This window comes from Mastomys coucha, unplaced genomic scaffold (genome assembly GCF_008632895.1).
Source record: "Mastomys coucha isolate ucsf_1 unplaced genomic scaffold, UCSF_Mcou_1 pScaffold5, whole genome shotgun sequence".
NCBI classification, from domain to species: domain Eukaryota; kingdom Metazoa; phylum Chordata; class Mammalia; order Rodentia; family Muridae; genus Mastomys; species Mastomys coucha.
Genome location: NW_022196911.1, coordinates 20,890,469 through 20,912,939, shown reverse-complemented (window position 1 = coordinate 20,912,939; position 22,471 = coordinate 20,890,469). Strand labels below are relative to the sequence as shown.

Here is a 22,471-nt window from a genome sequence, read left to right as displayed (position 1 = left end):
CCTTATATAGGTCTCCAGCAAAAGGTGTGGCCCAGATTAAAGGTGTGTGCCACCACACCTTTAATCCCGGATGATCTTGAACTCATAGATCTTTCTATCTTAATCCTCTGGGATCCATAGCCACTACACCTCAAGATCTTCATGCCAAGATTCAGGTCTGAAACTTGTATCTCTCAGCCTCCAGATTAGGGCCAGGTGAGCCTTCTAATTCTGGACTGTAGTTCACTTCAGATATAGTCAAGTTGACAACCAGGAAAGGCCACTACACCGACTAATACAGAAGTAGAGGCTCACAGCCATTCATTGGACTGAGTCCAGGGTCCCCAATGAAGGAGTTAGAGAAAGGACCCAAGAAGCTGAAGGGTTTGCAGCCCCTTAGGACGAACAACAATATAAAGTAACTAGTACCCTCAGAGCTCCTAGGGACTCAACCACCAATCAAAGAGTGCACATGGTAGGACTAATGGCTCCAGCAGCATATGTAGCAGAGGATGGCCAAGTCAGTCATCAATGGGAGGAGAGACCCTTGGCCCTGTGAAGTTTCTGTGCCCCAGTGTAGGGGGATGCCAGGGCCAGGAAGCAGGAGAGGGTGGGTTGGTGAGCAGGAGGGGGAAGGAACAAGGTTGGTTTTTTTTTTCTTTTCTCTTGTTGTTTTTGTTTTTAATTTTAATTTAATTTTATTTTATTTTTTTTCTTTTGGAGGGGAAACTGGGAAAGGAGATATCATATGACATGTAAATAAAGAAAATATATAATTAAAAAAAGTAGAAGTCAGAGATGATAGGCTTAAATCCCCAGAGGCTTCAGAAGGAAAGAGGGTATTGAGCTTGGGTAATGTACCTGGTAGGTACATCAGGACAATGATGTACAATAACAACAAGAGAATGATGTTTAATAACAGAAGGGTTTGGACGTCCCAGACTTGGGGGTCTACCTGAGAATCTGGCAAAGGAAATAGGTTAGAGTTAGTAGTTTGAATATCTAGAAGGAGGTGAAAAGGAGCTCCTGAAAAGTTTGGGTTTAGGTGAATGGAGGGGAGCAAAAAAAAATTAGAGGCTCCCAACTTAGCTAGAAGATCCCTTCCCAATAAGGAGGCAGGATACATTGGCACTACTGAAAAGAAATGGGTGAGAAGAGCACCCCTAAAAATGCAACTAAGTCATGGAGTCTGGTGAGAAAAGTAAGGTTGTCCTCCAACCCTGACAAAATGGGAAGAAGAAGCAGAGGTTCGTCCTCAAAATTCCTTTATGATCAAGTCAGTGGCCACAGTGGCCAAGAGGAAGGAGATGGGCCACCCACATACCATGATGACTACCCGGGCTCACTGCTGGTGATGAAAATGGTCAGGTCAAGGGAGCTTGGGCCTCTTCAGTCTTCCATAGCCAAGCCTAGGAGATCAGCTGGAAGGTTACCTGGGAATGATGTCCCTCTGTTCTGAGAGGTGTGAGGGCAATTGACAGCCCAGTGTCCCTCCTGATGGAACCTAGGTCATGGACCTTTTGACTTGTGAGAAGTGGGGCAAGCCCTCACCCAATGACCTTGTTGACCACATTTGTAGCAGGCACCTGGTGGTCTCTGACCCTTAGAAGAGCAGGTGACCTGGGCAGTGGCTGGGACTGGTCGCATAGCCTTTGCCAGCGTATGTTATTTTTGTCTCTGGACCTTTTCATATCTCTGATGGTATACTTTGAAGGCCAGCACTAAGACTTCTGCCTGTAGAGTTAGGGGTCCTTTCTCAAAATGTCTAACTTTGGCTTTAATGTGTGGGTAGCTCTGGGAAAAAATGTCAGGGGCCAGCCCAGAAAGGGTGTTTCTTCTTTCTTGTTGGTTCTTCTTGAGGCAGCAGAAGGAGAAGAGCATAGGCAGGGTAAGACTTAGTCTTAACGATATTCTGGTGTAAGACTTGGTCTTATGAGATATTTAGGGTTGCTGTATGTAAGCCGCCTTTCCGTCCAGCAGAAATAAGGAGGCAAACACAAGCCCTTCTCCAAGCAGATTTCATTCCGGAACCTTCATTTTTACTTCTTATTAATCTCTCTAATCTCTCTAATCTCTATAATCTCTCTCTCAGCCTCTCGAGTAGCTGGAACTACAGGCGTGCACCACCACCACCTGGCTCATAATAATCCTCTCTCCCTAACCTCCAGCCTTCGCAGGTTAAATACTTTCCCTGGTCCCATTCAGCATCAGCTGTGTGGCAAAGAATAATAGGCTGCGGGAAATTCATACCAGCTTGCATCACAAACTGGAGGCACTCAGCTTCTCCAACCAATGGCTTGATTATCAATGCTCTCTGCTCTGGCCAGAGACCAGGTGTTCAATATATATATAGGGTGGCAGCTGCGGCTCCCCACAGCTGTAGAATAAAAAGTTTACTTATCTAAGTCTAAGTTACTATGCTATTGTAGCTGACATGCCTTCTGTGATTCTCTGAGGCTAGAATCTGCAGTTTCTGGCACTTAGCACCTAATTCTAAAACAGCAGGAGATTAAGTAGAGGATTGACTGCTAGAACCTTTTCCCTATTGCCCAGATGCCTCTTGCTTGTCGGGCTAGGGGGGAGTTTGGAGCAATAAACTTCTATTGAACCAGGAGAAGAGAAAAACACTCGCAGAAGGAAAAAAACTTTTACCTAATCAAACATGCATAATCTCACATAAATTCACATACAGATTCATGCTAATTTTTTTCATTTATATATATCCATTCATACCTGGCTGGGCCCAGCTTGCATGCATTCTCACAATTACATACTTATACACAGAGACATATTTACCTATGCATATAGAGCAAAAGACCAAGACCAGTGCAGAAAGCACTCACTCATTCTGGATGAAAAAATGGAGCTCCAATCTCTATTACATAAAGAAAGAAAATGCTTCTACCTTTTTAATGATAAATGAATTAAATCCATGTCTGTAAGAAAAAAGCTTTGTTTCTTTTAATAACACTAAGCTTGCCTTGTCCTTACCATGGGACAGAACAGGTCCCATGGTAAGGAGAAGCCTGCCTTCTCCTTCTGTTCTCTGCAGCATCTTCTTTCTTCCTCTTCCTCTCTCTATTCTGCACATTGCTCTCTTAGTATTTTTTTGTTACCTATAGTTTCTAAGTTATTCCACTGTTCATCCTCCTTCTAATCTAAAGTGTTCTGCCTAATACTTCTCTTCAGCTGAGTTCTTCTCTCAGGTCAGTTCTTCTCACCTCTGTTCCTCTCACCTCTGTCCCCCAGTTCTGACTCTTCTCTTTGTCCTCAGGCCTTAAAAATCTTTTAGAATACATGATCACATGTTAAAAAGTTCATCAAAAGTTTACACAGAAAAATCAAATCATAAATTGAAATATAAGTTGATAATAGAGAATGTTTCCATGCATATCCATTAGGAGTAATTATCTAGCTAAACATCCATCACCTGTCTCAACTCCACAGGTTTACTTAAAGTCTAAAATCATAATTAAAGTTTTGTATAGATAAACCCAGTCAATATTTTTATCTTCTGTCTAAGCACCTATAATCGTTATTCCCCCTTTTATGACCTATGGTTAATTGTTTTACAACCTCTTGAAATGTGCTCTGAGTAGGAGAAAGTCTGATTACCATCTAAAAGCAATTAACTGCTGACATTTGTGAGACTGGCAGAGTTCTCACTACAGTTTTGACTATCAGAAAAGGACCTAATAGCAGTCCCATTATAAAAAAGCTTAATAATCACTGATAGAATTTTAGGAATTCTTATAGGATCAGTATAAAGTCTTAAGTCATCTATTTACCTATATAGCATCACTATAAGACAGTACAACTTCATGGATCTTCAGAGATCTGTTCCAAAGTGGTATGCTATTACTTAGTGATTATTATATATGTATAATAATAACAGGCAAAGTGTATTAATAGTAGGAATCTTTCCTAAAATTAGTCCCTTACAGCCTTGTTAAATAAAGGATCACCTGTTGTAGGTTATATAATAATCCAATGCAGGCATTTCAGAATGATTACCTGCTAGTTATTAGCTTGTCCTATTATGGCTCCTGACAAAAAGAAGATTATCAGGAGTTACTTTCTGAGTTTTCAGGGTCTAAATTAGCATATTGGGATAGGGCCTTTGTAAGGCACTCTAAAAACTGAGACATGTATTCTTGTTTATCCTGGATGACTTTTTAAGAGTTTTTCAAAATTTACTGGTTTTAGGGTTTCCTAAGATACTAATATAAAAGCCTATATTCCACAAAACTGTAAAATCAAGATGAAATGGATGATTTTCTAGACAGATTCCACATACCAAAGTTAAATCAAAATCAAGTAAACTAGCAAAATAGGCCCATATTCCCTCAGGTAATAGAAGAAGTCATTAAAAAATCTCCATCCAAGAAATAAAAGTCCAGTGCCAGATGACAGTGCAGAATTCTACCTGATCTTCAAGCAATAGCTAAGATCAACACTCCATAACTATTCCATAATATATAAAAGAAGGAACACTGCCTAATTCGTTCCATGAACTACAATTACTCTCATACCTAAACCACACAGGGACTCATCAGAAAAAGAGAGCCTCAGACCAATTTTGCTTAGGAATATTGATTCAAAAGTAATAAATTTCTCACAAACTAAATCAAAGAACACATCAAAACCCTCATTCACTAGAATCAAGTAGGCTTCATCCCAGGAATACAACATTGATTCAATATATAAAAATACATTAATATAATACACTGTATAATCAAACTCAAAGAAAAAAATCACATGATCATCTCATTACATGCTGAAAAAGCATTTGACAAGATGTACTGGCTGGTTTTGTGTCAACTTGACACAAGCTGGAGTTATCACAGAGAAAGGAGCTTTAGTAGAGGAAATGCCTCCATCAGATCCAACTGTAAGGCATTTTCTCAATTAGTGGTCAAGTGGGGAGGGCCCCTTGTGGGTGATACCATCCCTGGTCTAGTAGTCTTGGGTTCTATAAGAAAGCAAGCTGAGCAAGCCAGGTGAAACAAGCCAGTAAGGAACATCCCTCCATGGCCTCTGCATCAGCTCCTGATTCCTGACCTGCTTCCTGACTTCCTTCGGTGATGAATAGCAACATGGAAGTTGCTATTGTATAAAGATCTGTATGACAATAGCTGAATAAACCCTTTCCTCCCCAACTTGCTTCTTGGTCATGATGTATGTGCAGGGATAGAAACCCTGAATAAGACACAAGATATAACACCCCTTCATTTTAAAAGTATTGGAGACAGCAGGAAGTCAAGACCTATACCTAAATGTAATGAAAGCAATATACAGCAAACCTACAGTGAATATCAAATTAAATGGAGAGATATTTGAAGCAATCCCACTAAAATCATGGACCAAACAATGATGTCCACTCTCCCCATATCTTTTCAATATAGTACTCAGCATTCTAGCTAGAGCAATAAGACAACAAAAGGAGATCAAGGGGATAAAACTGGCAAAGAAGATGTCAAGGTATCACTATTTGCAGATGATATGATAGTAACATAAGCAACCCCAAAAACTATACCAGAGAACTTCTAAAGCTGATAAACAACTTCAGCAAAGTGGCTGGATATAAAATTAACTCAAACAAATCAGTAGCTTTCCATTATACAAATGATAAACAGGCTGAGAAAGAAATTAGGGAAACAACTCCCTTCACAATAGTCACAAATAATATAGAATATCTTGGAGTAACTCTAACCAAAGAAGTGAAAGATCTGTATGACAATAACTTCAAGTCTCTTCTGAAAGATATCAAAGAAGGCCTCAGGAAATGAAGAGATCTCCCGAGCTCATGGATTGGCAGAATTAACATAGTAAAAATGACAATCCTACCAAAAAAATCTACATATTAAACTCAATCATCATCAAAAGTTCAACATAATTTTGCAAATTGGAAAGAGCAATTCTCCTCTTCATATGGAAAAATTAAAAAGCACAGGATAGGGAAAATAATTCTTAATAATACAACAACTTTTGTGAGAATCACCATCTCTGACCTCAAGGTGTACTACAGAACAATAGTGATAAAAACTGCATGGTATTGGTACAGAGACAGATATGTTGATCAGTGGAATAGAATTGAAGACCCAGAAATAAAACCATACACTTACAGCCACTTGATCTTTGACAAAGATGCCAAAACTATACAATGGAAAAAAGAAAGCATCTTCAATAAATGGTGCTGGTCTATCTGTCTGTATGTAGAAGAATGAAAAATAGACCCATATTTATCATCTTGTACAAAGCTCAAGTCCAAGTGGACCAAGGACTTCAACATAAAACCAGATAGACTGAATCTTATAGGAGAGAAAGTGGGAAAGAGCCTTGAACTCATTGGCACAGGTGACATTTCCTAAACAGAATTCCAATGGCTCATGTTCTAAGATCAAGAATTAATAAATAGGACCTTATGAAACTGAAAAGCTTCAGTAAGTCTATAGGACAAATTGGCAGTGTACAGTTTTGGGAAAAAAGTCTTCACTAACCCCACATACAATAGAGGCTAATATCCAAAATATATAAAGAACTAAAGAAGCTAACCTCCAAAAAAATATCCCAATCAAAACCACATGGTATAGAGCTAAACAAAGTATTCAGAATAGTGGAATCTCAAATGGCTGAGAAGCACTTAAAGAAATGTTCAAGTCCTTAGTCATCAGGGAAATGCAAATCAAAATGACCCTGAGATTCCTTCTACCTTACAACAATCAGAATGGTTAAGATCAAAAACTCAGGTGACAGCACATATTAGTGAGGTGGTGGAGAAAGAGCAACACTCCTTCATTGCTGCTGGGATTGCGAACTAGTACATCCACTCTGAAAATCAATCATGAGGTTCCTCAAAAAATTAGAAATAGATCTACCTGAAAATTCAGCTATACCAATCTTTGGCATATACCCAAATGATGCCCCACCATGCCACAGGGGCACATGTTCCAGTATGTTCATAGTGGCCTTATCTGTAATAGCCAGAAACTGGAAATATCCCAGATGTCCCACAATGCATGAATAGATACAGAAAAGGTTGTTCCTTTACACAAAGGAATATCATTCAGCTATTAAGAACAAGGCTCCCGACACAAATACAGCAGAGGACTATCTGGTATGGCCTAAATGAGAGAAGAGGCACCTAACCCTTGAGGCCAAGGGAGTGCAGAGTCCTTACAGTAGGGTGTGAGGAGGACATCCTCTTGGACACAGGTGATGAGGAACTGTGAGAGGGTGGACTGGGAAAGGGGCAAGGACTAGACTGTAAAAAAAAAAGTAAACAAAGAAGCAGAAGGAGGAGGAGGAGGAGGAAGAGGGAGAGGAGGAAGAGAAGGAGGAGAAGGAAGAGAAAAAGGAGGAGGAGGAGGAGGAGAAGGAGAAGAAGAGGAAAAAGAATGCATCTGCTTGGGTTGGAGAGATGGTTAGATAGATAAGAGCACTTATTGCTCTTCCAGAAGTCCCTGTTTCAATCCAACAATGACATGGTGAATCATGACCATCTATAATGGGATCAGATGCCCTCTTCTGGTCTGTCTGAAGAGCCTGACAGGGCACTCAAAGATATAAAACAAATAAGTCTAAAAAAAATGTTTATAACAACAACAAAACAAAACATAAACATAATGCAGCAGCTTTCCATATAGACTCATTTTAATATTTCATAACCTTGTATCATATAACCAAAAATACCACAACTCAAAAATACATAGCACATATAATTTTCAGTAGGCAAATTTACAACCCTATTGACAATGTGGATCAACAAATATTCACCTTATGCTTGCTACCATTGCTACTATCCCATTGTCTCCTTATATCTTAATAAAGTGAGAGTCCTTTCAATGTCTCCAATTATTCTAAATGAGTTCAGGACAATATTGTATATAACAGAGCTATTCACTAGGCTTTTTAACTGGCCCTTGAATACTTTCTGTAAGTATACTAGTAGTCAAGTAAGAAAATTTCTTCTTTATTAAGTATAAATCATGAGTGAGTTCAGGCTTTAATTAATCAACCTGTAAGGCTGATAATGTCATTTCTACATTCTTAGAACACATTATTGAATATAATCATCTTAGCTAAAGATCAGAGCTGAATAAATTCTTAGTGATTCAATACCCGTGTTTAAGCATTAGTCATGATCTAACACTGAAAAACTCAGCCATGTTTGCTCTATTTTCTTGTGATATAAATTGGCAAGACATTACCATGCATTTGAGTCAAAGTTGTCTTCTCCAAGATTAAACCTTGTTTTCGTCAGTATAGATCCAACTATCACTACATATTTGTAAAAACAAAACAATACAAGGAAAGCAGCAAGCAAGTAAACAAACAAAAAATAATGGTAATGGGATATTCTCAGGAACACCAGGATCTCTCCCATCAAAGTCACCAACTCCAAGTGATAGCACTAGCAATTTTTGTGAAAAAAAATGTGAAAAAAGGGAGAGATTCTGATGAGATAAAACATTATTTTGTCAGTGAAGTTTCTAGAGAACTAGAATGCTTAAAACTACCTTACTCTACTCTAATTAATGCACCCTGTACATTCCTCAAATTCCACATCTCATCAGAATAGATATGCTGAGATGTTATATTCACTTGAGACAATGTTCGTAAAATTCTTATTAAGATGCATGTTTAAGAATTTTACTTATGTGTACAATATTGATGACAAAATTGACCACTCAATTTGTCCTTCCTTTCACATCCCACACAACCTTTTACTACCAACTTCAAGTATTTTGTTTTAACTCATTTTCTACATTTGTATTTCTAAATTTTTGATAAACACAGTAACCAAAAAATAAAAAAAGAGGCAAGACATAATTAAAAATGAATAAACAAACATATAAAAGACAGATAAACAAAATATATCATGCTTACTTGTTATGAGACAGACACACACACACACACACACAGAAAGCTTACATGACAAATTTTACCTGTTCATATTTTATGTTACTAAGCCTTTCTCACATTTTAAAGAAGTAGAGAAGCTTTCTTTTTTTTATTTTCTAAACTGCATACATACACCTAATTTCATGTAATTGTGTTATATGCCCATGATAGTTGTATTAGTCTAGTTTTGGTTATTTCCATATGTTGCTTCTTTAAAAAAAATTAACTCACTATGGCTACTTTGTTCTCTTTCTAAATTCATTTTAGTTAATGCTAAAATTATTTTCTTTGGCATGCCCAACTAAAATGCAAACACAGATTAAATTTTAAATATTTTGATTATATGCTAAGGTCTAATAAATATATGTTATATTTTAAATTATATACTCTACACATTTTAAACACATTGTTATATCTTTAGAGTACAAATATTTCATAAACATATACTGTATAAAAAGATTTTGATAAAGACTTCCTTCCAAAGAAAATCTATACTTACATATTATGTACAATTTACCTATATAAAATTTTAATGTTACTTACCAGTGGTCTGCAGTACGATGCAGAAGGCTAGCTTAATGCACAGAGATTCCTAGTTGATGAAAGGCTTCCAGTTCTTCTTGTCTTCCTTGTTTAAACTGGTACATCTCCTCAGGAGCCAGCTCTACTTTTACCAAGAGGTCATCAAATGATTTTAGGTTAAATTTGAGGTGGAAGTCTCAAGACTGAACTCCTGAACAGTGACAGATTGAGACATCCAGCCTCATGGACTGAACCTCTACAAGATTGTCTACATCTCTAGTTGTTATCTAGCCATTTCTAGATAACAACCCACATCATGCAAGCCAATGTAATACACGCCTTTTTAATATATAATCATCCTGTTTTCATGTTCCTCTAGAATAACCAAGTCACTTTCAGCAGTCAAGTAAAATGATGTGTCAATCACACACTCCACTACAGGTTCAGCAGGATGTTGATTCTCTTTACTGATTTGGTGATTTAAAAGCCAGATGTTATGAGATTATTAACTGCTGGAAAAAAAGTGAGTTATTGGAAATTTGCTCAATTGTTGTGAAGAAATTTCCTAGGGACACTAATCCTTGATCGCCACTGCTGTCTTAGTTACTATTCCTTATAATGGAAATGAGATTGTGCTTTAGTCGTGATTAGATACCTAGGAACTCTCACTCAGCCAAAGGTTTCCAGAATCATCAGCTCTTGAAGCAGGCTTTTCATTTAAAAAAAAAAAATCATCATATTAAATTTTTCTCACCTGCAGTATAGTATGTTGAACTCAACATTGTATTTTTATAAAGTGTATTTACAGAGAAATTATATATACTAATGTATGTAAGCATATTTAGTAAATAGCCATAAGCACATACTATATGTATATTTACCTATTATCTATCTATCATCTATCTAATAGGTATGTCTGTGTGCCAGAGTATATAAATTTGCAAGACATTTGTGTAGAATCTCCAATGGTCAGAAGAGGGCGTGTGATCCCCTTGAGCGGTAAACTGCCATCTAGTTGTTGGAAGTTCGCGCGACCACCAGTCCCGCTTAGCTCTCCATTCTACAAGTTGCTACAAGCTACTCTGCATACAAGGTCTCTTTGCAAGCAAGATCATTCTCCGAAAACCCTTTCAATCCTGTACGGATATCTCAACTTCCTGTAAGATGGTGTCGGGACTTGTTTTCTCTTTTTACTCGGGAACAAGGTAGGGCATCATTATTTCAGATTCCACCTTCCCGAAGGTGTTTACCTTAAGTCGTTTGAGTTTGGTGATGCCTGAGTTTATACTTACTCATTGCTGTTACTGTCATTTTCCGAGTCACCCTGAGACAATAGCTCAACAAGTGGTCTTTCATTCCGTGTTTGATGCGCAAAGACGGCCACAAAACGGGGCGCAGCCATCTTGAGTCTTCGCCAAATCTAGAAACAATCTGAGCCTCCAAGGCCACCATAACACACAGATCTACGTAATTAGGGTCGCTGGAGAGGGTCCTTCTGTGAGTATTGAAAATCGGCCTATTAATAATATAAATCCGGTCCCCATAGAGCTGTTGGACCTCTATGCGCGTAGGGGAGCTGCCAGAGTGAGCCTTTGTTATGCGAGTGGAATTCCGTTCAAGGGTCTTTGAGATGCCGCTCTTTTGTTGGGAGCTCAGAGGAATCCGTAACGGGGCACCTTTGGCTCCAGTCCTTGTTCAGATAGGAACTGTAGTTTAAAGGTCTCTGGAGACCAAGCAGTGAATGCTGCTCTCAATTTTGGTATCTTGGCTTCTTCCTATGTAGAGCTCAGAGATCTTGAGTTGGTAGATGTCAGCTAAGGTAATATATGTTTCGGCTTTGTCTTCTGCTTAAGCTTTAAAGGAACAGTTTTACCGGCCTTTGGAATCCAACTGTGTGGAGCTGGTGTCTGGTGCTGCTGTGCATGTAGGGGGAAACTATGGAGTACCAAGGTTTGGAAATGGCCCTGTAGACCAAATTGGCATAGGGCTCACTGAAGTGTGCTCCTTCTGTGAGTGCTGAGATTAAAGGCTTACCCAACCACACCCTGTCCTTTGTTTCTAATACAATGATTCATGTATCTCTGTGTTGGTGGTACATTCTGCTACCCAAGTAACCTTCATTGTATTTTAGAATACTTCAGTTAAACTTATATTACCAATAGTCATAATTTAGATGAATTGTGTAGAAACAATTTTCTTTTTTAATTTCAGGAAATAACTGTAAAATTACTTTACTGTTTGAGCTCGTGACATGACTAAATTCACACTAACTGTATGCATACATTTTTTATAGAACTAGAATGTGTAAAGGTATAGAAAGATTGTTTTTATAAAAATTTTATGTATTTACCAATAAATGCATAGGTTTGTTTTTCAACTTAAGACTACAATATTTACTTTCCTCCAGGTGCATTATTTTCCACTCTCCACAGACAGTGTATGTTTGCCAATATTCCCCACTGAGGAAGTCTTAGAAATACATTTTTGAGTTATTAGGGATACTAGTTTCATAAAATAGTATCATTGTCTTTTAAAGTACAATAATTTTATACAGTAGATACTGAACATATCCATCCAGTGCTACTTCTTTTCAAATTCACCTATTTTCTCCATCCTATCTCCCTCTACAGTTTATCCATTTATAGATGGTAATGAGAAATTAAATATGATAGAATTCTTTTGTTCCTTATGACCTGAAATTATTAATTCCTCTTTGAATGTTACAAAGAGAAAAAACTTAAAAATGTATTGCATGTGTGTATTCATGTTCAAGTGTGTTCATTCTCACATTTTGCCTTGAGAAAGGGTCTTGCTCTTCAGCTAGTTATAGAGGGTTATTTGTACTACAGGATTCTCCCCAGATTCTCCTGGTTTCCTCTCTCTTCTAGCTATAGTTGCACAGGAATTATACACATTCACTAAATGGGTTATTGGAATTCAAACATGAGTTTCATTCTGGCAGAACCAGTAATTTACCCATTGAGTTATCTCTCCAGACTGTAGGTAGACTTTGAGGAAGTACAATAATGATGTTTTAAGTAATGTACATTAGCTGAGTCCTTTCTCAATGATATGCCAGCTGATCCTTCTTTGACTTGAGAAGCATTATATATGATAGTCTCTGTACTGGTATTTTAAAGGTGGAAGTTACTTGTTCATCATTTACAGTTTATTAATCCATGTGTCAGAACCTTTGGAGCATTAAATAGATAATTCATGGACTTAATTTAAGATAAGTGTATAGCAACCTGATATCTTCTAGACATAATGAGAATGTTCTGCTCTGGATGAATTGTTCTATATTCCACAGGTGCCATATAACCAAGGTCAAGAGAAATCAGGTGAAACAAGAATGAAGAGATTCTGGGTATACCCTTGACTAGATTAGAGCTGAGACCAGTAACAACAGAGAGGATAGTTCTGTGACTGTTTATCGTCAAATTCAGAAGAAAATGATGCAGGCCCAGGTAACTTTTCTTTCTTCTCTAAAGCATTTATAAAGGAATATGAAAATCAGTACAGATAAATATAAAGCTACAAATTGAACGGATCACTCTCTGGAGAAATCTGAGCAAAGGAGGATGAGGGATATTATATTGATTAGATTCCAGATAATGTAGTCCATGTTGTACATGATATGTGCTGCATTATTTTTGCGGTAGAATGTGTATAGTCTTCAATTCACCCTAAGTAAGCACCAGTGAAAATCCAAACATAACATTCTGTCCAGTCATATCTGGGGAACTAGTGAGCTTATCAGACTTATATATGGGAGCATGTATAAGCAGTTAATAATCAGGATTTTAGGTGACCCACAAGAAGTAAGAAGCTCTGCCTCCAGCATGGGTTACAACCTTCTACAAGCTGCACAAGTGGAGACCCCTCCCTTCCCACTTCCATTAAACTTTCACTCTTTTGTGAGGTCTCCTGCAGATAATCCAAATAATCAGTTCTGCTCTAATTTAGAGATGATAACAGCCACAGGTAATGCTGAAAAGAGAGCAGTCCACTATAATCTCTAGCAGTGCAGGCCTCTGGGTTACACTAGTTGTCAGTTTAAATCTACTTTCTTTTTTCAGCCATGAAAAAGAATCATAAGAATTTACATGATCTACGAGAGAACAGGCCACTTTCTCAAGTGCTGTTAATGTTTTATGGCACTTGGTTTTGGGGATCACATAGGTCTTTTATGGACCTTTTGTGCTTTAGGTTTTCATTTCAGTGTTCTCATGAAGACAAAGGAAGTTCTCGTTCTTTATTATAACTTACATAGTAAAGATATTTATCACTGTACGTATTTCATAGACTCTTAAGAATGTTTCCCTTACTCATGTAGTATACCTGTTTGCTTTATGCCATTAGTTCCTTTTGTTTTAATGTTAGTGCTAGAGTATGCGTTGTCTTGTGATGCTGCCATATATGCTGTCGTCATTACTTACCTGAATATTGGAACAGAGAAGCATGGTACACTTAATTAATCTCTGTTATTCAAGGGATATATAACCATAGTACCAACATTCTGTGGACCGAGATGTAAGCATCCGGAGCTCAAAGCCAGCCTGGACTATATATAGTAAGATTGCCAAACCAAACCAATTAACTCTAAAATAATGTAACCAACAAAAATAAAACAAGGGTGTCTGAATTATTTTCAACTTTACTGTAGTAACCCAGCACAATGAAAAGCAAACAAAAATTAAGTATGAAAAAATTATTATTGTTCATATATTTAGAAGCATTGTACACCTTGTTATTGGCGAACAACTGTTTATTTGTGTACATGCACATAGAGCAGATGTTCCTACATTACTAAGAAACTTCATGTCAACATTCCAACTTCTCTGAATGAATGAATCAGTGACAATATCATTTGAAAATAATTTATTAAGATTCTTTATATTAAAAAATCAGCTATGATTTTCCTATATAGACATGGGTAGAATGTCTTCCATTAAATTTTCCCCATATCACCACATGAACATCCCTTATTAATAGGATGGTGTTGTTACAGGAATCCCTGACCTTTGGTGATGTGGCTGTGGTTTTCTCCTGGGATGAGTGGCAGCTCTTGAGCCGTACTCAGAGGGAGTTATACTGGGATGTAATGCTGGAGATCTACAAGAGCCTGGTGTCAGTGGGTGAGGATGACTGTTCTGTGGTATTTGGAAGGCAGCTAGTCAATACCTTTTGCTATTCTTAGCTGATGAACTCTTTGCAAGTATATGCTATTATACTTTCAAGTTATAGATCCTCATATCCCTTTATACTCTAAAAGGAGGTACTTGACTCTTCTGCAAGAAAAATCTGAACTTCTAGATGTCCTCTAGTTTTTGACATACCCAATCTGTCTTATTTACTTTTTCTTTTGTTGTGATAAAAACAACACGAGGGAGAAAGATTTTATTTGTTTGTCAATTCTAGAGGGTACCAAGAAAAAGGCATGACAGCAGGCAGTGAAAAGGTTAGACAGGAATAGAAGGCTGGCTGGTCACCTTGCATCTGCACTCATGGTACAGACTCTATACAGGACGTGGGGACAGACTATGAAGCCTCAAAGCCAACCTCCAGTGGAACACTTTCTCCAAAGATGCTGTGCCTCCTATAGGTTCTATTCAGTCTTTCCACCAATAGTCAAATCATGAGGTAATCGAGTTCATTTCAGATTTAAACAATACAAGACCAGTTTATTTTATCTAAGTCTTCTGCCCTTTTCCATGAGCAGGCAATCCACACAGCGCATCAGATATGCTCTTCCAATTGGCCCCAGGAGGACTATGGTCAATAGAAGATGAAATCTACAATTTAATATGTCCAGGTAAGAGAGAGCCAACAGAGTTGTATTCTGCATACACTGTGGAGTAAGAGTGGCCTGAAGACAGACAACTACCTCTCTAGTGATCTGAGGACACAGAACTTTCTTTTCTATTTTTCTATGCCCATGTTAGATGTCTTTTTCCAATTGGAGTGAGGAGCATGCATACACTTGTTTTCACTTAGATCTCACTTTTATTTTGTACATTTCATAGATTTCTTGTTCCTGTTCTTTCTAAGAATATCAAATCATCTTTATTTACTTCATGGTATCTCTGTCTTTGTTACCTTCTCTCTTGCTATAAAATTCCTCTTTCCTGGCTTCTCGAAATGCAAACAACAATGTGGCTTCATCACCTTATTCCTGACTTCTACAATTTTCTATCCTACTAGGGAAAAAGGATCACTTTCCATGACATCCAACCTTGGATGTTGTATCCTGTGATTGCTTGGCCCCTTCATTGCTTGTTTCATAGTTTTGCTATTTCTAAAGCTTTCTTTGGTATACCTTAAATGTTGTTACCCTCTTCACTTCCTTAAAACAATTTTTTCCTTACTATTTTTGCAACTCGAAAACAATTTCTCATAGTGTTATTTAGCTGCAGTTCATGTCTCATATGACTTAATCTTTTAAGACAATTCATTTGGCTTTTTACTATAAGGACCTACTCGTGTAAGTATCACTTAATTGTACATAGTTTTGAAAGATTTTCAATATAGAAGTACCTATTTTCCAAGAACCTTTGAAAAAATATTTTTTAATTTTTTTAAATTCTGTGATTAATATAAGTTTCTTCAGTTGCATTGTGAGGTGACTATAGTGGCAGAGTATAGAAGCACAATGACTTTTTAATTCTGTGATTAATATAACACATTCTTATGTAATATAACATTTCTTCAGTTGCATTTTCAGGTGACTGTAGTGGCAGAGTATAGAAGCACAATGTTTTCTTTAATTCTGTGATTAATAAGTTCCTTCAGTTGCATTGTGAGGTGACTGTAGTGGCAGAGTATAGAAGCACAATGTTTTCTTTAATTCTGTGATTAAGTTCCTTCAGTTGCATTGTGAGGTGACTGTAGTGGCAGAGTATAGAAGCACAGTGTTTTGACTTTATATTCTGGTGATACCTTTTCCCAGGTAATCATATTCCCTCTCAGGAAATTGTTGGTTTTATATCAATGATATCTGTAATATGCTATTATCTTTTATAGGAAGGTCTTTGATTCTTTTTCTACATGCACAGAACACTGTGTCCAATAATTATCATTGCCAGAATATATTACTTTAAAACTTGTGTTTTAATAATCTATATAAAAATATAACAATGCACAAAAAAATTCTTATCTGCGTTCCTTACATTGCTTTCAGTTTCAGTGGAGATAACTACAAAAATAAATATATAAATAATAACTCTCAGGCTAAAACATACTAGGAAATTAAAGCAACAGAAACAATAGGATTGAGATTTGATGGTATTTCTGTAGGGTGTGAATAGATCCTTTCAAGTAACTGACAATTAAAATGGGTAGCTCCACTATGTGACACAATGGCAATTTCACCTGAAGGATGTTTGAGAAACTTTGAAAAAGCTTGTGTGGCTGGAGTATGGTACACACAACAAAAGTCACCACTGACAGGAGTAGTGTGAGGTAGTAGCCAAAGAGTCTGATTCATGAGTTGTTATTCAAGGCCTGATTTTATTCCAAGTAAATTTTGGAAGGGATGGGGAGTTTAGAGTAGAGGAACAGTATGGTATCACCACTTTAAAAATGGTTATCCACATTTATTTAGCCATATTTTTGAGTTAAAATTTATTTATTATGATATATGTATATTTGTGCCTGCATAGACACATGTGGAAGCTGGACAATTTTTTTTTATATAGAAAGTAGACATTAGTGAGGAGGGGACGGAAGCTATTATATTAATGCTTACAATTTGTGACAGTGAAACTGTAAATCATTAGAATTAAAACTAAAATCTACCAGTGATGTCCTGCTAGTCATAGAGCACTTGCGTAGGATGTCTGAGGACCTGAGTTCAGTTCTCAGTAATACATGGAATAAACACAGCAATGACAAAAAGCAAATTAAAATGACCTCAAAGTGGGAAAGTATATAGTAAGTACTTAAAAGGTCCCACTTATCTTTTGTTAACAAAACTGTACAAATAATGCTGAATTTTGCCAATAGTAGTCTTTCTTTTCTAAGATTTGAGACAAGGTCTCACAGCATTGAGATCTCTCAATGGCTTGGCACATATTAGAAAGTTAATGATGGCCCCATACTCACAGGAATGTACTTCCTTCTGTCTCCCAAGAGCTGAGATGTGCAACACTGCCCCCTAATGATCAATAAATTTTGAAAACACATATGAAGTGTTGTAAGTATGGGAAGCACTCTCAAACAGGGTATCTCTTATTCTTCTGTGGTAGTTTGGATGAGAATTGTCACCAAAGGCTCATAAATTTAGGAGCACTGTTTACAACGGGTATGGATCCTTCAAGAGGGCAAACCTTGTTGGAAAATCTCTCAGTGGGGGCAGGCTTTGAAAGTTTATAGCCTTGACCCACTTCCAATTTGTTCTCTCTTCTAATGGTGTGACACTGAGATGTGATTTCATAGCTTCCTGCTCCAGAAATACCTTTCTGATGAGATGCTGTTTCAGAACTGTTAGAAAATTAAAATCTTTTATGATTTGCTTTTGGTCATAGTATTTTATCACAGCAACAGAGAAAAAAATAGGACCCCTCATAGTAAAACATGATACATTAAGGAACAATACCTCAGGCATACAGAAACACAAGTGTACCACAAATGACCTTGCTAGTCGAAACAACATGAATGGCCAAAGGCCTTTGGCATGGAAAGATATGACAAGCAGCTACTCTAGAGACCCTTGATTTTATCTTCCAGTAGCCAGTGAAAACCAAATTGTTGAGGTTTTATCTTTTACGTTGTACTTTAATGCTCAGTGTGGGCCCTCAAGATGTGGAATCTGCATGTAGACCTAAGTGGCCCTACCCCCAAGTTATCTCTGATTTGTAAATAAAGATGCCAACAGCCAATAGCTGGGCAGAAGAGACATAGGTGGGGTTTAGGTTTATCAAGTTTGAGGTCAGAGGGGAATGATGAGGGAAAGAAGATAGTGAAGGAAATGAGCTGTAAAACTTTGCCCTGAGGGCTGACCAATAGGAGTTAAGAGCAGCCCAGATGAAACATAGTAAATAATAACTTGGAGTTATTGGTAGGAAACTATATTCTAATAGCATAGAGGGTAGGTATTTGCCCAGCTCTTGTGCTGTTTAAGGCTTATTTATTCATTTTCTTTGCATCTCAATCATTGCCCTCACTTCCTCCTAAAATCCCAGCACCACCTTTACAATCTCCCCCCCATTTCCTCTTCCACTTCTCCTTGCCCAGGAACATCTAGCCCCAGCAGGATTAATCCCACCCTCTTCTTCTGAGCCCCAATCAGGCAGTCCAGTTAGGGGAAGGGGATCCAATGGCAGGCCACATAGTCTGAGACAGCCCTGACTTCCGATTGTTAGGGGACCCACATGAAGACCAAGCTGCATATCTGCTATAGATATGTAAAGGATCATGTCTAGCTCCTGCATGTTCTTTGGTTGGTAGTTCAACCTCAATGAGCCCTAATAGGCCCAGGCAGTTTGACTTTGTATGTATTCTTGTGGTTGACTTGACTCCTCTCACTGGCTCAATTCTATCCCCTACTCTCTCACGACTCACGAGCTCTGCCTGTTTCCATCTGCTACTGGATGAAGTCTTTCATTAAACAGTTATGCTAAGTTCCTGTGTGAAAGCATAGCAGAGTGTCATTGATAGTGTCAAGAGTTGGCTCTTTCCTCTATTCTGTCCCATCTTTATCTCTGCATATTTTGTACACAAAACAAATTTGGGGTTGAAAGCTTTGTAGGTGGGTTGATGTCCATTTCCCTTCTGTAGAAGTCACACCTGGCTACAAGAGGTGCCTGCATCAATATGCATATTCTTCTCTGGTAGGAGTCTCATCTAGGGTCACCTCTAGATTCCCTGGAGTGTCCCTCAACCTAGGTCTATAGCTAGTCCCACAGATGACCAATGTAGTATGAATATTTTAAATAAATTCCAGCACAGGGTTCCATCCTGCCTTTGACCTTTTAAGTTCCCTATAAAAGATATGCATACAGCCTCTTTATTTCAATATGCCTTAGGCAGCACAACTAACCTCCATGCTGTTGGAATATAGTTTCCTACAAGTAACTCCATTCTTACTTAATGTTTCATCTTGGCTGCTCTTAACTCCAATTAGTCAGCTCTCTGGGCCATGTTCTCTTGCCCAGGGCCCAGGGTGGTCTTCCTGCTTCTCTAGCCCATGGCAGCTATACTTCCTGCACACTCTTCTAAGACATGGTTGCTCTCCTCTCTCCTTCCTTATGGTCTCAAGCCCAGGAAACCTAAAACCTACCAGTGATTCTTCTCAACTATTAGCTGCTGGACTAACGTGGGGCAGGGTCCCTCAGTGTCTTACATGCAGACTCTCTCATGCAAACAGTTTTGGGGGACCCAAATAAAATTAGGATACAAGCAGCATTAGGTTTTAGTAAAATTGCTTCTTAATTTTCTCTCCATTTAGTTTCATGTTGGCTATTGCTTTTATTATGTTTAGGGATGCATATTGAATCCCTGATCTCTCCAACAATTTTAACATGAAAGGATCCTGGATTTTGTCAAAGGTTTTTCAGCATTTAATGAGATCATCATATGATTTTTTTTCTTTAAATGTGTCAATGTGGTAGACTTCATTAATCAATTGTCATATATATTAGACCATCCCTGCATTGCTGGAATGAAGAATATTTGATCATGGTAGATGATGTTTTTGATGTGTTCTTGGATTCAGTTTGCAAGTATTGAGTAGTTTTACATGAATGTTCATTAGAGATATTGGTCTGAAATTATGTTTCTTTGTTGAGTCTTTGTGTAGTTTTGGTATCATGGTGATTGTAGCCTCATTGAATGAGTTTGGCAATGATCTTTTTTTTTTTTTTTTTTTTTTTTTTTTTTTTTTTTTTTTTTTTGTCTATTCTGTGGAATAGCTTAAGGAGTATTGATATTAGTTCTTCTTTGAAAATGTAATAGAATTCTAAGCTTTTTTGTTTGGTTGGTTGGTTGTGAGACTTTAAAGGTCATCTTCTATTTCCATAGGCGTTATAGCACTATTTAAATAGTTTACCTGATCTTGATTTAACTTTGGTAAGTGATATCTTTCTAGAAAAGTCTAGATTTTCTAGTTTTGTAGGGTATAGGTTTTTGAAGTAAGACGTATGATTCATTGAATTTCCTCATTATCTGTTCTTATGTATTCTTTTTCATTTCTGATTTTGTGAATCTAGGTATAGTCTCTACTTTTAGTTAGTTTGGCTAAGGGCATATCTGTCTTGTTGATTTTCTCTAATAAGTAGGTCTTGGGGTTTTGTTTTGTTTTGTTTTCTGTTTGTTTATCTTGTTTTGTTTTTTGATTCACTGTATTGCTCTCATTGTTTCTAATTGATTGATTTCAGCCCATTAGCCCTAAGATTGAGTTTTTTCTTGCCTTCTTTTCCTGGCTATGTTTGCTACTTCTGCTACTTTTTCTCCTCCTCTTTCTTGTTCTTCTCCTTCTCCTCCTCTTCCCACTCTTCATTTCTAGTACATTCAGATATATATTTAAATTGCTTGTATTAGAACTCTGCAATTTCATTATGAAGGTACTTAGTATTATGAACATTACTCTTAGCATTGCTTTCATTGTGTCCCATAAGTTTGAGTATATTGTACCTTCATTTTCATTGAATTCTAGAATGTTTTTAATTTCCTTCCTGACCCAGTAATTATTATGTAGACAGTTGCTCAGTTTCTATGAGTTTATAATCTCTCTCTACTCCTGTTGTTTTTGAAGTTCAGCTTAAATCCATGGTGATCTGATAAAATACAAGAAGTTATTTCAATTTTATTTGTTGAGGCAGGCTTTGTGACTGAGTATATGATAAGGTTTGCAGAAGACTCCCTAAGATTCTGAGAAGAATGTATAATCTTTTGCATTTGGGAAAATGTTCTGTAGATATCTCTTTCATTCATAATGTCACTTAGTTTCATTATATATCTGTTTAGATTTTGTCTGCATAACCAGTCCATTGGTGCGAGTGGGGCAGTGAAGTCTCCCACTATTAATTAATATTGGGGGTTCAATGTGTGACATAAGTAATGTGTGACATAAATAAGAAATATTAGTAATGTTTCTTTTATGCATCTGGATCCCTTGCAGTTGGGAACTGAGAAGTAATCTTGGTGAAGTTTTCCTTTGACGAGTATAAAGTATCCTTCCCCATGTCTTTTGATAAATTTTGATTGAAAGTCTATTGTAGTAGATATTAGAGTGGCTACTCCAGGTTGGTTCTCTTTTTTTCTTGCCCTTTACTTTGAGGTAATGTTTATTCTTGTTGCTGAAGCTGTTTCTTGCTTGCACCTGATCCTGTTTTTGTTTTGTTTTGTTTGTTTGTTTGTTTGTTTTTATCTTTTGCATCCATTCTGTTAGCCTGTGTCTTTTTATTTGGGAATTGAGTCTACTGATGTTGAGAGATATTAATGACCAATTATTGTTAATCCTATTATTTTAATTCCTGGTGCTGTTTGTATGTGTGTGTGTGTGTGTGTGTGTGTGTACTTATTTTGATTTTACTTATTTATTTATTTATGCAATTATTTATTTCCTGTATTTTCTTATGTATAGTTAACCAAATTTCCTTCCAGTATTTTCTGTATGGCTGGATTTGTGGATAGATATTGTGTAGACTTAGTTCTGTATTGGAATATCTTCAATTCTCTATGGTGATTGAGAGTTCTTGTAGGTGTCATTGTCTGTAATGGCATGTGTAGTTTCTTAATGGCTCAAGACATCTGTCCAGCCCCTTCTAGATTTTAGAGTCTCTGTTGAGTAATCAGCTGTAATTCTGATTGGTCTGCTTTTATATTTCACTTGGACATTTTTCCTTGCAGCTTTCAATATTATTTCTTTGTTCTAAAGATTTACTATTTTGAATTTCTTTTCTGGTTCAATCTAATGTGATTTCTGCATGCTTCTTTTATGTTTATAGGCATCTCTTTCTTTGGTTGGGGAATTTTTCTGCCATGATTTTGTTGAAAATATTTTCTATACCTTGGAGCTGGAACTCTTCACCTTCTTTTATCTCTAGTCCTTTTTTTTTTTTTTTTT

At 37.2% G+C, this 22,471-nt stretch overlaps 1 protein-coding gene and 1 long non-coding RNA gene across 6 annotated transcripts in view; one reads left to right on the top strand and one right to left on the bottom strand.

The window, feature by feature from the left end:
- Positions 1–10,790, bottom strand: part of LOC116077560 — a 98,187-nt gene extending 87,397 nt beyond the window's left edge. Inside the window, exon 1 of the long non-coding RNA XR_004113274.1 lies at positions 10,698–10,790. This is a non-coding gene — a long non-coding RNA (uncharacterized LOC116077560). The remainder of the gene's footprint in view (positions 1–10,697) is intronic.
- The window catches only part of LOC116077557 (zinc finger protein 615-like), a 23,753-nt gene continuing 11,692 nt past the window's right edge, over positions 10,411–22,471 (top strand). The window contains exons 1-4 of one of the 5 annotated variants that reach the window (XM_031352175.1): positions 10,411–10,610; positions 12,716–12,872; positions 14,417–14,543; positions 15,128–15,220. In XM_031352175.1, coding sequence (XP_031208035.1) covers positions 12,858–12,872; positions 14,417–14,543; positions 15,128–15,220 — 235 coding nt within the window. In that variant the 5' untranslated portion in view covers positions 10,411–10,610; positions 12,716–12,857. Of the gene's footprint in view, positions 11,225–12,715; positions 12,873–14,416; positions 14,544–15,127; positions 15,221–22,471 lie in introns of all 5 variants that reach the window. The other 4 variants (XM_031352177.1, XM_031352174.1, XM_031352176.1 and 1 more) reach the window with 4 other exon arrangements.